At 40.9% G+C, this 17,167-nt stretch overlaps 1 protein-coding gene across 4 annotated transcripts in view; it reads right to left on the bottom strand.

The window, feature by feature from the left end:
- FGF14 (fibroblast growth factor 14) overlaps positions 1–17,167 on the bottom strand; it is a 282,538-nt gene that overhangs the window by 50,706 nt on the left and 214,665 nt on the right. For all 4 annotated transcript variants that reach the window (XM_033147792.1, XM_033147795.1, XM_033147791.1 and 1 more), the window contains exons 2-3: positions 15,247–15,357; positions 11,914–12,017 (exon numbers count right to left, since the gene is read on the bottom strand). In XM_033147792.1, the coding sequence (XP_033003683.1) occupies positions 11,914–12,017; positions 15,247–15,357 (215 nt within the window). The remainder of the gene's footprint in view (positions 1–11,913; positions 12,018–15,246; positions 15,358–17,167) is intronic.

Genomic DNA, 17,167 nt, shown 5'->3' with positions numbered 1-17,167 from the left:
CTTGCATGCTCTGGTCCATGGGGTCACGAAGAGTCGGACACGACTGAACGACTGAACAATAGACACGTTTGCAAAGAATATGTATTTTTCTTCATGGAAAGTAGGAACCACAGAGTACAACTTGGGGAATCCTCTGGTGGCCCTTTATTCTAGGAATACAACCTTATTTAGAAGACTGGATGATGGTGCTTATTTAATTAGTGGTGAGGGAGAGCCTCTTTTTTATCTGCTATATTTAGCTCCTCTAGAGTGGATTCTGGTGACAATAAAAATAAGCATTTGACTTTCTTTGCACTGTGATGGACACTTTCAGGGGTGAATGTGATTTAAATATTTAAATTTATTTAATTGAATTCACATTCATAGACTTGAATCTGAGCACTGGGACTTGTAATGGTTTTTGTCCTGATCTAGATTTTTCATTATAAGTTTGCTTAAAGGAATATATGCTAAGTCACCAGATACGGCACAGGTTGGACACTCTCTTTAGGTTTAAACATTTCTGGCAATTGGAATTGTTACTGTGCATACTGATGTCACTCTCTGATATGCAGTAAGGATATCATGTTGTAAATAATTGGTTTAATTTTTTTGTCTCTCTAAAACACTATAGCTTTGTTTTCAACTGTTTGATTATGTACAAGTGATAGCAAACTGAGTAAAAAGCTGTTGTAAGACATTGTTTCTGGCCTTTACATTGTTTCCTGTTGCCCACCCTACATTCCTAACTACTAGAGAAAGCATACATGTTTGCTGCTAGGAGTAGAGTCAGTGACAGGAGCCAATCAAACTCAGTGTGGCTTACAACAGATATATAAATCACAGCAAAACTAAAAACAAATAAAGCAGTAAAATATATCCACTATAAAAACATATCAAATGCTTTTCTTTAAAAATGTTGTTGTATGCAATTAATATAATACATGGGTTCTTTTTGTATTGTATTTGGTTTGCTATGTTTTTGTTAACTACTCTGGATTGCTTGTGGAAAGGAAATTTTTTAATGATTGCATTCGTAACAGGTATTTCCCCAATTAAATGGTCTATTGATTCCCCTATTATCATCAATATTGTCCTGTTTGGACAATATTGTTCAACCAGAAGGAAAAACAGCCCTCCAACACTACCTTTTAGAACCTGCTTTCTGGAAAGAGGCAGAACAAGAAAGTTCCAACCTGGAAAGGCAGTCCAGAATGATACTACTGTCATCTCAGAATTATGTTGTCAAAAGGTGCCAAGAGCTTCAATGTAATTAACAGAGTCATCCTCTCCCAGTGTAGGTTATCAGCTAGGCTAGCCAATGAAATTTCTATCCTAAAGGCCTGGAAAAAGACTGCAAAGGGTCTATAATACATAAGAAATCATATTTACCCAGACACCTACAGTGGTCTACCCACTACCCTCTTTAGCAACTTGCCCCTAGAGACTAGATTGCAATCATTAAGGTCAGCAGAATTTAAAGCTTGCTTAGTTAGTAGGAATGATACCACCATCTTCAACATGGCAGGCAATAACCTCACAAAAAAGAACTATGAATGATCCTACACATCAAGCAGACAAAGCTTCTCATGACTGGCTATCACAAGCCTGAAAAGGCAGAGGTCAAGTACACAAGCCATGGCTTGGTTTTCTCCAAGCACTTTGTCTCTGTTTTCAGGAGAAATCAAATGCAGCTGATCCAGGCAACTGCAAAAAGAAGAAACCAAGGGGATCTTCAGTGGCAATTCCATTATCAACATGGTATCCATGTCAGAGAGGATGACAAGTGACCTTATTTGCAAAGTGTCTTGCAAACAAGTCACAGTGGGCTACAGAAGTCCCCTAACTACAAAAGCTTCCTAACTAGCTCAGTTGCATAACACTTTGAAACACAATGCTAATGCAGAAGCAATATTGCTACTGTAAATATTGTTTTGTAACTCAGTGACTGTGTTACTCAGAAAAACATATTTTCTTTTCTTCTTCATGGTGCCTTTTTGTCCTTGACTATTTGCAGATGTCTAATTAGATATTTTAAAAAAAATGTTATGCAAAGCTTGTTCGTCACTGCACCCACATATTTTTCTCATTTGTTGTGCAGTATCCATTCATCTAGTGTTACTAGTAGATCACAAGGAAATTTTAAATACTTTGAGAAGCACTTCCTTTAGAAAACTTTAGGTCAGGTTTACTTATCTTTGTTAAAGTGGCTCTTGTTATATATAGTTGTTGAAGGTAATGATTCACTTTATACTTCCTAAAAACACAGCTAATATGATATAAAAGATACAAAGATGATAGCGGAAGCTGGTTTTTACAATAAAGTTTTATAAATGAAGTTATTTATAGGAAGCTCTGAAATTTCAGGCAAGGATAATATTACTTCAGAACAAACACCCTGCTAACATGGTACATTCGTTACAAACCAGTTACTTAGTTGGTCCCATTGTCCGCCCTGACTAATTCTAATGATTAGATTAGTTACTGCTCCAGATTCCACAGCACCACCCCAGAACCTAATTAAAAAAAATAAAGAAGATAAAATTACGTAAGCGCTATATGAGAGGAATTGGAATATGGCAATCCAGTGCCAGCCCACCTATAAGGCAAGGTGAGGTGACTGCCTCAGGTGGCAGGATTTACCGGGGCAGTAGATCCCAATGTTGATCTTTCTTCCTGTCTTGTCCTGATGTAGATCTTTCCTCACCCCTTATTCCCTGGCAGGGATGGGGATGCCATTTTGGAGTCTGCCTCAGGTGCCTAAATGTCTTGGGCTGGCCCTGGTCCAGTCTGCCTAACGATGTCAGGAGCTGGTGTGTGGGCAGGTCAGCAATAAAACATCCAGTGTCAGTGAAGTTAACTCTAGTGATCACTAGCACAGGCCTAGTGATCACTGCAACTCTTCTCTGTAGTTCTTCCCCCAACGAGGCAGTTGCAAGGACTGAAGGTCTCCACCTTCCTACCACTCTCTAAGGCTCTTCCCCTGGTTCCTTCCCCAGCAGCCTACGGCTCCTTCATCTTGCCTCTCTTTTTGCTCTGTCCTTTTCATTTTTCTCTGTGTTCTGGGAGACCAGGGGGGAGAGGAGCTGGTCACAGCTGGAGCGGGAGACTTCTTGACTTATTCAACAGCCTGCCTCCACTCTGCCTCCTGACCCCTCTCCTGCTTCTGCCTCCATTCTGGACTGCTCTCTGCCACAGCCTCTCCCTGCTCACTAATCCCTGTTGCCCTTTCAGCTTCTGACACCTCCTCCCAGTCCGCCCCCTTTTCTCCCTCTGACCACTCACTGTCATCCCACCACCAATCCCCTGGCTCTGGGCCTTCTTCCCCAGGGCACCTCTTAGGGGTTCCCCAGGTGGTACCTTCTACCACTCCTCTGCATCCAGACATTGCATGACAAAGGATGAGTGTATGTAAGATAAGGTCCCATGCTACATATATGTATATACCTTAAACAAAATATATTCTTAAGTTTTCTACTCCAAACTGAAGCCTAAAATTAAATAAATATGCGTGTTGTCTTTTTTCACAGTCTCACCAAAAAGTTCTCCCTTCCCCGCCAAAGGAATGCTGCATAACAAGGAATAAAAATGTTACTAGCATATTCAACTGGAATTGCAGTTGAATAAATTGCATTACAAATTGTGTGGGTGTGCTTATATAACTGGTCCGATAAAGGGCCAGAAGTTCAGTACAGGTTACAAGAAATACAAGAAAGAAGAAGAGTCAGGAATAAAAAAATTTGCCAGACCAGATCAGGCTATGGATCCATCAATGTACGTTCAGAGCCCTTGCTTAGGGCTTCAGAAGAGGGTGGGTGGGGGGAAATAAATCTATAATGTACCTTCTGAAATATGAAATGCTGCTTAGCAAGAGCAGTACTGCTTCCTAACCCCCTTTGGCAATCACCTTACTTCTGAAGCATGAGATTAGATTACCATTATTTTAGCATGTATAACCCAAGTGCTCCTTCGTGTACTTCTTCTAACAAAATTTCTTTGTCCTTTTATAAGTTGACTATAATCATGCAAGGCCCCGTGCCTTTCAGAAACCAGCTATATGGTGTAAGAAGAGGGCAAAAGAAAATAATGGACACCTCCACAGCTGCATTTACTGCTTGTTTGTTTGAAACAATTGGTATCTGATCACAAATCTCCCACTGTCCCATTTAGTTTGGCCCTGAGAGAAGCTCTCCAAGGTCTCGGAGAGAAGCCTATTTTAACCTTGCTAGCAGAGATCTTTTGGATTGCAGAGATGCTATGGGACTGAACCTCAACCCTGCTTCTAGGGATGTTTGAGGATTTTGTTAAGTCTTAAGTGAACTGGCCTCATCCATACTTTCCAGACAGACAACACAGATGAGAACACAGCTATCCTTCAGTTTTTGCCAAATTTTGTGATACAGCTCCCCTCAAATAATGCAACAAAATGGCTACAAAAATGAGAGTTTTTTTTAAAGGATAAAATGCTTCTAAAGTACGTATTTTGTGGAAATAGGCATTAGATAATGTGAATTCTCTTGCAAAAAGCAAACAATCAGTCTGATGTGGAAATTGGATGGAACAGACTCACATGCAAAACTTAAGATGGACCAGAAACAGGCTGATCCATCTACCTCTACATTCTGCATGCAAAGCAGTGTGCCACTGCCGAGCTATGTACCTGGTTGCAATGGTTGCTCATCACTAAATGTAAATCATGTGAAAATTTCTCACGCTGCACTTACCGGTGGTACCATCCTATTAAAAATGAAAATGAATTATTCTGAGCTAACAAGCAGCTCTGTAGTAACTTTAGCAAAAGTATAGTACAGTAACATTTTAGGTTTCAGCTAAAGATGAGATTGCACGGCTGGTGTATCAAAACCATTATGTTGCTCCTTCCTAGGTTAAGTCTTAAATATACAGCTTAACTACACTGAGGAAATGCATGTCACAATCCTGGGAGTCTCTTTAGACACACCCAAGGGTGTGTTTGTAGCTAATGAAACTTGTTGACATTTTGTTGGGCTACAGATACTTAAAGCTTCATGAAGTTTCAAAAGTGGTTTGCTGCATAAAAAAGGTGATAGAGCTAGCTGACCACCATTTGATAATATAATATAAGCCTGAAATCATGCTGGGCTCATAGAGCTCACTGCACAGCTTTCTGGATTGTGGCCTTCAAGTTGTTGTTTTCCCCCCTCTTAAATAAAGAATGAGCACTCTGAAGCCTACATAAAAGATCCACCCTGAACTAAACTTCTTTCTTCTTTGACTTTGATTTAAATACAATAGAATGTCACCTGTAAAATATTGATTACCTTTAGTCACATTCCCTTTCATTTTGTATTGTATCTAGTCCTATACATTTCCCTAAGGCAGAAAGCTATTTTCTCACGGATGAGTTGAAAAGCAAGCTCTAAGCTACTGATGAAAGTATTAATAAGGTGACAATATGGAGATGTCAGGGGGACAGAAACCTCCCACACTGAAAAGGCACTCCCAACTAAATGCTCATAAGAGAAGTGCTAGAATATCTTCATTTCCGCATAGCTCATTACTGGCAAGTGCTGAATGAATTTTCTTTAGTGAATGCTTTTGGTCGGAAAAAACTTTGAGGGGGCTCAAAATATTTTCTGAAAGACTGTGCCCCAAACCAAACCATTTAATTTCCCATTTTTTTCATTTTGGATTTCTACAGAGGGTTATTCTTCTTAATAGCTGTGTGAACCAGCCAACCAGGGATAATAGAGTGAGTGTGATAACAGTACAGCACCAAATGATCAATTAGATTTAGGTTTGTGATAGCAATAAGCCAAATCAGAGTAGGGGCAATGTTTCCCACTTCTACTTACGAGGTGAACATTCCCCCCTCTCTAAATATCACTGAAATGGGTAGATATGTTTTGAAGGTTGTAAATGTGGATGAATTCTAATACTCATGTCAACCATCAGTCTTCTCATTGATTCTGCATTGAGAAAGCTTTAAAAAATTCAGCTTCTGTTCAATACAACTTCAAAACAAAGCCTGTGTAAATAGCCATTAGCTATTGCTTGGAGGCACTATGCAGCTCGTTGCTCAATCCCACTTGCTACAACTGGAAAGACGTGTGATTTGATTCTTCCATCCTCACTGCCCATTGACTGCCAAGTGGACCTTGCAAAAGCGGACAAGATGAGGCTGTCTGCAGCTGGTGGATATCAGCTGTGGCAATGACAGGGATGGCCTGAAACTCCCTGCTTGGCCTTGGTCACTTGCATCTGTGCACTGATGCATGGTGACCAGGAAATGAAAGTTCCCCTGTTTTTCTGAGCCCATTCAGATTATCAAACCATCACAGAATAACCTGGGACTATATGCAGAGGATGGGCTGTCAACACAGGTTGCATACACACCATGCCTTTAAAGAGTGGCATTTTCTAGAAAAAGAGGTGCAAGAACTCACCATGAACACCTCCCTCGTTACTTAGAATAGCAATGGTGCCTACCTGAGTTCCCCCACGTCCCTGCTGAAAAAAAGTCCTGCCTTTACAGCACACGACTTCCCCTAAAGAATCCTGGGAACTGTAGTTTTTTTAAGGGAGCTTTGAATTGTGAGTAGTAAAACACAGTCCCCCAGGATACTCTGCGGGAAGCCACATGCTTAAATGTAGGGTGGGTCTGCAGACGCAGTATCTCCTCACACTTGAATAAGGCCACCTACATAGCAGGAATAGGGACTTGCTAGTTCAAAGCTCCACCAGGATCCTGCTCCCAAAAATAAATAAATCAAGAGATGCTGCTGGTCACTACTTGCGTGGCTAAAGTCAAGTTTTGTGAATTATTGGTTGGTTATGCATGTAGCACAGGCAATGCGTGAAGTGCTGGGACCCATAAAGTGGTGCAAAGAGGACAGGTTTCCCCACAGGATTTCAAAACTTTTCACCTCTGATCTTAGTTGAAAATAATATGAAACGGCTTCTCTCAGAGTATGTCAACACTTCTAGTTCTGGTTCCGTATCTGTCACTTATCTGCTACAAGTGAAGTATCCCAGACAGTGTGCAGAATCCAAATTATGTCTGAAACTTGTAGGCTGCATAACAAAAGTATTCCTTACTAGTGGATTGTATAGCTGAACATAAGGGTAATTAATTCCATCATAAGTTGTGCACTGTAAAGAGAAGTGGAAACCTAGTTCATCCACATAATAATTCTGCAATATATGACTTTACCAATCTATTTTTTTAAGTGACCAATGCAGTTTATTAACTGCTTTTTTTTCCTGAAATTAACTCCACACCAGTTTGTGGCATTGCTATCTATTACTATCAAATTTAGTTTTTCAATGCAGGTGTGTTTCAGTTCCAATCTATTTCAATTCCCCCAGAAGAACAGCTCTTCAAATAAGCTGTAGCCAATGCCATGCAAAGCAGAGAGAGTCCATTTTTGTAAAGGAGCTTTCCTGCCTTCGCGGGCCCCTGGAAATGCCATGAGGATCAGGAGACTCTCAGTGGAGGTCTGGGATGTGGCAGGGAGCCTGCAGTGGGAGAATTGCCAGAAATCAAGTGGAGGGGTCTCATACAATCAGGAAATCACTTTTGCAAGGTGTCTCCACAGCGGGGAGAAGGTGGTGAACGTTGCCTGAGCGACTTCTGCATACACAGCATCAAGTAGTGCTCACAGCATTTATTTGTTTAACTTTCATTTAATATATTTATATAGTGCTTAATGTTTCAGGCAATCTCTAAGTTAACACAGGCAAATCTTAAATTTCATCATGTTTGTTATTAAGTCTTATGTTTCATAGCACAAGGATACAAAACCTTGAAATCATGGAACTGCAAAGTACCATAGAGGTCATCTAATCTAAACTCCTTGCTGACTATACAAGATGTGACTATAGCATCCCTGCTTAAATGCCTCCAGTGAAGGGCTCATAAACTCATAGAACTGTGTAGTTGGCAAGGACCCTGAAAATTCTCTACTCCAACGCCCTGCAACACAGGAATATGCAGCTGCCCCATACAGGGATCAAACCTGCAACCTTGGCATTGTCAGCACCCACCACTTCCTGGGGGCTTGGCAGCCTGCTTCACTTTTGAATAGCTCCTAGTCTTACAAAGTTTATCCTAATTTTTAGCCAGAATTAGCTTCCTTGCATTTTTCACATGGCACCTCTTTTTTTTTCTAGAAAAGCAGCATTGGGTTCAGACAAGAGGCTTGCACCAGTCCAGTGAAATTTTTGGGTTTTTTTTCTTTTGAAGAGGTGACCTTCATGAGATATTATAAAATGGTGAAGGCCGGAGTCTAAAGCAAGGCTAAAGTCACATTTTCTTTTTTCTTTTTTCCTTCCTTCATCCACCCCTGTACAGTACAACCTTATGCATGTTTATTAGGAAATAAACTAGAAGGACAGATCCTGAAGTTGAGGCTAGAAGGGCAGATCCTGAAGTTGAGGCTCCAGTACTTTGGCCACCTCATGAGAAGAGAAGACTCCCTGGAAAAGACCCTGATGTTGGGAAAGATGGAGGGCACAAGGAGAAGGGGACGACAGAGGATGAGATGGTTGGACAGTGTTCTCGAAGCGACTGGCATGAGTTTGGCCAAACTGCGGGAGGCAGTGAAGGATAGGCGTGCCTGGCGTGCTCTGGTCCATGGAGTCACAAAGAGTCGGACACGACTGAACGACTGAACAACAACAACAAGTCACACTGTGCTCTGTGGAGCTTACTCCAAACAAAGTGTGCATAAAAATGTAGCCTTACTTTATTGGTAAGTTGCCTCTGCACCAAAAGGCATCCATGGTGACATACAATGCTAAAATCAACAATACAACTAACTGACCAATAAAAAAGATCACCAATGCAGCAGCGCAATCCTATGCATGCCTAATATGATGTAAATCCCACAAAGTTTAATGGGGCTTCCTCCTAGAGTATAGGATTGCAGCCTAAGATCCACTTGGACATTACACTTGAACTTGATACACTTGAACTTGGTACATTGTGCACCCTCTTTAAAAACACAAACAAAACCACATTTTGTTAAGGTTGGTTCTGACCTGTGTTTTTTCCTTGCTACGAGTTCTTATATTTCCAACTTATATTTCACACTCTTGAAAAGAAATAAATCATCATTTCCTCCAACAAAATGCATTGCCCTTTAACTTACTGATGCACACTATGATAGAATGAGCTAGTCCCTTTAAGAAACACTAGCCAATGCTACATCAACTTCTGAAATATACAATTTACATTTCTTTGTATATATGCAGGGCTTTTTTTCAGCCAGAACTCACCAGAACTCAGTTCTGGCACCTCTCAGGTGGGTGCCATTGCCATTATGAGAACTGTATCTCTTCGTGGTGAGTCCCAGCACTTCTTTTTCTACAAAAATAGTACTGCATATATGTGTGCATGCACAAAAAAACAAAGGTACAGGTGTACACACACACACACACACACACCATTAAAATATAGCCTTTCTATGTCAATAGTTATGGTGACTTTAACTGCAATGGAATACAGCGGTACCTTGGGTTACAAACACTTCGGGTTACAGACTCTGCTAACCCGGAAGTAGTACCTCGGGTTAAGAACTTTACCTCAGGATGAGAACAGAAATCGCACTGCAGCGGTGCGGCAGCAGGAGGAGGCCCCGTTAGCTAAAGTGGTACCTCAGGTTAAGAACAGTTTCAGGTTAAGAACGGACCTCTGGAACGAATTAAGTACGTAACCAGAGGTACCACTGTAGTCTTAAAAAAGCCACGTGGAATGGTGTTAAGTCTCTCTTCCTAGGAATTTCCATTCTACAGATTTACAGACTATTTTTAGAAACATATTGAACATTTCAGAATGTCTTTCTTACCCCTACAAATGATGGAAAACAATGTAATAACCATGAGTTTGGGGGAAATGTGTTGATTGCACCCAGTCCTATCACATAGAAAAAAATTGCTCCGACTGCTGAAGTGAGTTGTTTTATAGATGCTTGTCTGCAAAGCCATACACATAAATAAAACAGGAACAGGGAACATGTGATCATCTGGAGATGTTGTTGGACTACAGCTACCTTGATCGCTGACCATGATGCAGTGGAGTCCTGCAACCTTCTCATGGTCACACATTCCCCAGCCATCATACAAAGGAACAGAAAAGCAACTCATCACAGCAGTTGTTCAGATTCTCTCCAACCTGGGGGTATTTGCGCGCTTTTATTTTGCAGTTCTTCTATTGCACACTTTTAGTACGTTACTCAAAAACACAGATCTTCCATATGCCCATGTTTCGATGTATGACAGAGAGGTGCTGTGCAATACTCATTTTTATCTAGATGACATTTCAGCTACTAGAACATTTCCTCCTAATTAACTTTAAAAATCACTGTCATCCATTCAAAACAAACAGAATATTTTTCTTCAGGGTACCAGGACCTTGATAATATGTCTAACATTCCTTCAAATGGAAAAAAAAAACCAACAACCCCAAACCATTACATTGGTAACTCAAGGCAGCTCTTGAGATAAGGCTTGTAAAAAGCACAATGAAATTCCAAGCAACTCCTCTAACAGAGAACGATATTTAAACCAATGTTACGATCCAGCTAGAGGAATGCACACCTGGAAAAAGGGTTCTGTGCATTCATCACCACCTAGATAAGGAGCTGCATCCATAAACATGTGCTGGGTGCACTGGGTGGGAGTCCAAGTCAGCAGCCTGCATGCACACAGCCTTAATGAGACTATCAGTGACATGCTGCTGCATCCATACAGTTGGATCAGGGCCATGCAGTACCATTCTGCCAAAAGTAAGCATTTTCAGTTCAATGGGAGAGTTAACCACACCCTTGAAACTCTCCCCCCTCAACTCACAGGAAATTACGTGAGTTCAGTTTTGACTAGTTCATGTGCCTGAATAATATCTACCAGAATACCAGAATAATATCTACTTTAATTCTACCTCAATGACAATAAAACATAAGCTTGCAAAAAAAATGCTGACATGATTCACTTTTGTATGCATGAAGAATGTTTTTGTTCCCCCCTGCACAAAATGTTTGAACAATCAGGCCAAAGTGATGTACACGGGAGGTAGATAAACTCTCTCCCAATGAAATTGTAGGGGCTCCCATGAGCATTGCTTTACGGAGGAGAAGGTTTTATTGCCTTTAATCATGACAATGACATCCTTGGTGGGAAACCCACCAGCTTCAATTATCATGTAAGAATGTAGGATAATGTATACACAGCATTGCCCAAGTTAATCAAAACACATTGTTATCTGAATTCACTGTGACTCTTCTTTGGAATCTCATTTCAGCTCTAACTCTGAAGAATCTTCCTATTTATCTATGCCTCCAAAAGCATTGAATTTCGTGCAAATTACCTGAATAAGTGAGGCTGTAATACTGTATACTAGCAAATATCAATATATTGGAAGAGTTTGGACTTCAGTCTCCACACCTTGCAGTCATAGCACTGTACAGTCATATTAAACAAAGTCCTCCAGCTACAGCTAAGAATGCATCTTCTAATCATTATCAAATTATTGCACGGGCATAACTAACTGCCGTTTCTCATGTTTCATGGTTAGCATGGGAGTGGCTGCAGCACTGCTGCTTCTTGCGACCCTGAGACAGTAAGGGAAGCTGCAGGACTCATGCTGTGATTCCTTCCTGTGCCGGTGTGTGGGCTCTTCCTATGTGGCTCAGAACTTCTGATAGTTCAGGAAGATACCTTACTGCAGTCGCTTCCACAGGACAAAAAATGTTGTGAGAAAGGGTTGTGTCAGTGATTTGCAGTCTGAAAATCCCACATGAAGGTTCTATCTCCTTATTAAACCCACAGGTATTAAGAATCAATATGTAGAACCATCTCACCATTCTTCTTTACAAATCCTGTAAGATTTTCTATTAATTGGATCTACCTTTTTATAGAAAAGTAGATTAGAACCAATAGCCATGGCATATTACTTACTGACGTATAAAGGAACCCTTCTCCATTTAGGGCTATATACAAGCCTGTTTTTACACCCTGGATAGCGACAACTCGAAGTCCCACTGGTATAAGGTTGAACAATGCTGTAAAAATAAAGAAGATCTGTCACAGATAAGCAAATGATGTCATGTAGAAATCCTATGCAGTTAGCTACACATTCTCAAATTCTATCTGTGACTATATTGTAAGACTGAAGTCAGAATGCAACAAAGTTCATTTCAGCCACAGTATTAGAAATCAATCTTAGGAGTAGTAACAGTAGCAGATTTAAATTGGTTTGAAAACATTTCCTTCTGTACCAGAATTGTTTCAGATTGGTTCCCATGAAAAAATAAGTATGTACCTTCTTCACTCAGGTTCACTTTTGTCATGTGTGAAAATATTCAAAGTAACAACAACAACAAATTATTATTTGTACCCCACACATCTGACTGGGTTGCCCCAGCCACTCTGGGTAGCTTCCAACATACATAAAAATATAATAAAACCTTAAACCTTAAAATGTTTCCCTATACAGGGGTGCATTCAGATGTCTTCTAAAGGTTATATAGTTACTCATCTCCTTGACATCTGATGGGAGGGCGTTACATAAGGTGGGCACCACTACCGAGAAGGCCCTCTGCCTAGTTCCCTGTAGCTTCACTTCTCGTACAAAGACAGAAGAATTAAACCCTTCCCTACTATCTAAACCTTATAACAACAGGGCTTCAGAGAAGCTGAATTGCAGCATCCATCTCTGAAAGTATCAGTGTGCACAAATAGCTGCTTTAAATTGCTTCCCATAGCAACGGTCTCCATGTGGTAAGCCATTTGTGTGGTGTAGCAGCTCACCACGCAGATGGGTTTTCTTTGTGCAGCTTCAACCTCTCACTCTTCCCCCCCCCCCCAGGTCTGTGTTGATGTGTGGGAAATCTCCTGATCTGCCTGGCAAACCATTGCACACAAACACCTGGCTGCATGGAGGCAACAACAATGGACGACAGTTGAAGCATCCTCCATACAGTGGAGTCAAAATCCAACTTGGGCATATTTTCTGGCTCACCACTTGCAAAGGATCAAGCAATCATGCAACAGTTTCCTCAAAGGGTTGCTTATTGATTTAAGCTGGGAGGGAAAGCAGCCACAGAAAGTGAGACCTTGAAATCACGACAACAACAGGTACAAACGTTTTGACCAAAGTGAAAATGCATGAAAAAGAACAACTTGCTCATTATTGCTCATCACAGGAGAGGGACATGACTCAAGCAATATGCCCAGGAGGGAGAAAAATAACAGACCGCTCACAGGAAAGACATAGAGAAAATTAGGCTCTATTATTAATTCTTTGTCGTATTAGAAGATTGTGAGCACCATAAGAATTGGGCTTTTGAAGCTGCTGTAAAATGAAGCAGATGCTTGAGTCTCTGCAAGTAAACAGCATTCATCTTGTATGGGGCCCCACACCACCAAGGTGGTCCCACACAGGCCGGGGAAGGGGCATAAGGGGCATGAGAGACTGTGGGCTACAAAGTGGCTGTGCATTGTTTTGCTTATTTAAAAACTTTTAGAGGAAGGTGCTCATGCTGCACACAGCGCCATGAGCCACTCTTATGTTTTCGCTCTCCTCCTATACTTCAGAGTGAGGCAAAACAACGTCCTGCCATTCTGGAGCCACCCTGGTTCTTACCACACTCGTTGACCGCTTCAAACATTTAACTAAAGCAACAGCTCCTGCCCAACCATAACCTTTTAAATGGAGTTTCCAGGTGTGCTGGATGTAGCACAGCGACACTCTCTGTAAGTGGTTTTCAAGAAAAGTTAGAAAAAGGGAAAGTGGGGGGTTAGGAGAAAGTGGAATGTTGTTAGTAGGATGCCCTCCAGCATGGCCCTGGTCTCCAATACATTCCAAAACAGCTTGTTCAGGAACCATTAGTGAATCATCTGTGTATGCACAGCAGAACAATGATGCGGTGAGAGGCCCACCCACCTACTAGCCTGTGTATGCAGTGTCTTTCCCTCCTTTCCTCCATTCAGATTTCCTGGCAATGCAGCCATGTTGGATACTTTGCTGAGGCAGCAGAGAAGAAGAAACACATAATCCTAGGAAGTCCTGCCCTGTGTGCATCCTATCTGATTGCTCTGCTGGTAATATGTCACCAGTGGCGGAGCTTCATCATGCTCCGGCATTGGGGGCGGGAAGCAGGCAGGGGCGGGGCAATGCGCACGTTCTGGGGGCGGGGCACACAGCACTGGTGGGGGGGCAGCCGAGATGGAACCCTACCGGGATCGCGCTGCCCGGGGCGCCCCACCCCCTACGACCCACCCTTCCTATGCCAGTTGTATGTCACCCTCCTTCATGTGGATTCATATTTCATGCTCTTGAGCAGCCCATGAAAATATGTGGAGGAACTCACACCAACAGACCAAAGGGGAAGCATTACTCACAGTATTTGAGGAAAACCCCTTTATAACATTGGGCTCCCTCCAGAGAATTAACACAGAAAAAATGGTCTTTAATGGAACACGGAAGAGTGAGTGTGGCCGCCACCCATCCCAGGGTAACCTGACCAACCTCAATATTTTAAAATTGGCTTAACTTTCACTGAACTGGAGACACAGTAAGTGGCATTTCCAATGAATAATGGGAAATTGTGGAATGCCATCACAATTCATTGTTGCATTCTGGCTGCTGCTGAATTCAGCTGCCACCATAATGACCATGAAATATTAAAGTAGTCCTTTGCTTAGTAGGGTTGCCATATTTTGAAGAGCCAAAGAGTGGACACTATGGCGGCCATTCAGAGCAAATAAATGCAATATGTCCCAAATTTTACCCCTGAAAAAGAGGACACATGGCAACCCTACTTACAGCAATGTTTTCTATATAATTTAGAGTTATTTAGTGTTGTTATAACACACCTTAAGAGACTATCATGCCTAGCAATACTTCAGGAGGCCTGCACACTTAAGCTGAAACTAGGAAGCAGGTATGGAGGTTCTTCTCAAACTAGAACATTATTTTAGACATTTTGGAAAACTATTTTTGTTGAAAATGAAGCCGGGCTATCATCCTGCAGTGAGCAGCTTCAGCTCTTTCCTGAAATTGCATCCTTCGTCTCATTCACATATATGAAGGCATTGGGGGTTTTAAAAATATGTATTTGTATTTCAATTTGTAAATATAAAAAAGCAAAAACAACTTTTACCAAAAGCAAAATCAGAAAACAAGAGGCATTAAAAAAACACCCAGTGATGTTTGCATGTAAATCTTGAAATGGTTAACTTTACTATATGTGTGGAAGAGATGAATAGTTTCCTAGAACAAACACTTACTAGAATTACTGCTCTCATCCTTGGTTCCATCGAGACTTCCATCAGGGTGCATTTGCAAGTAGTAGCCTTGCCTGCAATATAACCTGGTCACTATACCCTTGAGCTGGGGATCTGAAAGACAAACATATTTTGTCACTAGCCTCCAAGCCATGTAAATTGGTACCCCCAATATCTCTATTTCAGAACAAGATACCTTGTAACTACATAGCTCCCCTTAATGGCTGCCTTCAAGGAGTGGGAATGTAAGGATTGGTGAATTCTGATTCACCCAGTTTCTCATTTTTCCATTCATGTTTTCTACACTTCTGCAACAATTTGTGATTTATTTATTTATTTTTGTATGCAGATTTGACCTGGGTACACATTTTTATCCTAATATAATGATTTTTAAAAAATTAGAGAGAGAGAGAGAGAGAGAGAGAGAGAGAGAGAGAGAGAGAGAGAGAGAAACATCAGTAATTTAAGATATGGTCCATGCTGCCCACATAAAACGAGGGTAGGTGAGCTACATTTTATTGGACATATGCTTACTGATTAGACTATGGAAGCTCATATAGTTAATTGGTTGAAATTTGGGCCTATTAGACTTTATGATGACTAACACCAGGGAACACACTGACTGTGAACAACCACTTAGCAATAAATAAAAAATTGGACTCTTAAGAAACAGAAGTGCTGAAATAACTTGGAAAATTCCCAGCAGCACCAAAATAGAATTGTTATTTCTTCACAAAAAAACCATAAGCCTCTTACTCTTAAAATGTGTACAATATAGTTCCATTATAATTACTCATCTAAATTGCTCAGTACAAAGTCTATCTGTACTCTTTCTTTCTCTTTCTTCCAACAAGAGCTGCAGCAACCCACCTTTGTGCTAATCCTGTTCCTATTTGCACAGGAAATCTGTACAGGCTCCAAGTTCTACTTTTTAAAGTTCTCTTCACAAGCTTAATTCTTTTGAAACACACACAGGAGCATAATCCGGCTGGTACACTTTCATAGGAACATACTTTCAGTACTTTCAAAAAATTTCTAAACTTAGCAGAGATAAATGTAGTGTACCATAATAATCAACATAACGTGGGAGGTCCAGGCCAACTAATCACTCAGGAAATGAAAAATTGTACCTTTCAAGTTCACATTATTTGTAACTAAAAATCATGTTTGCTAAGCACGGTTGTTAATAATGAACCATGTCATGTACATACAGGAACAAGAGGGTTTATAACACAGAGAGAACAGTAAGATTCATGTCTTCCAGCAAAAGGATTCCAAGCAATGACTGATAAAAGAGAGCTTTCTCCAGGCAACTGGAACCTCCTGTCCTATTTCAGACATGAATTGTGTGTCATTTCTGAAAAAAGTGGGGCATCATGTTGACATGTATTCCTTAGGTAATGCTGGCAGATCACATCAGGTATGAAAATGTCTTACATTGGTAGAGTGATATGGAAGGATATAATTTTTATGTATTGGCAGATTTAATCCTAAGTAAAACTACATAACAGGCATGACTACCCAACAGACATTGTGACTAGTTTAAAAATGAAAACATATTGTATATGGTAAGTTGCATGTTCTCAAGCTATGTGTTCAGAATTGAAGGGCAACTGCTGCCCTTTCTTTCTTGTTAAAACTAAAATCTATATGTGTAAAAACTTTATGCTACCAACCTCAAAGGAACTGTATGGGTAATTCCCGCCCCTCTTTCCTGCTCATTGGAGAATAGAATATTCTGCAGTTTTCTGCCAAGGGCATAATCAACAAGTAGCTCAAGCCCTCCATCCGTCATGGAAGTCTGTGATTCCAAAACTGTCATGCATGAACAAACCCTCCATGAAAATCAAATCATGTTATCCATTTTAATTTAGTCACATCCAGAAAGTACAAAGACATAGCAGAATGACAGAGCCATTTGTCA

The sequence above is a fragment of the Lacerta agilis genome, chromosome 4 (assembly GCF_009819535.1).
Source record: "Lacerta agilis isolate rLacAgi1 chromosome 4, rLacAgi1.pri, whole genome shotgun sequence".
Taxonomy (NCBI): Eukaryota; Metazoa; Chordata; class Lepidosauria; order Squamata; family Lacertidae; genus Lacerta; species Lacerta agilis.
The sequence above is the reverse complement of the archived record's forward strand: the minus strand, read 5'-3'. Positions and strand labels throughout refer to the sequence as shown.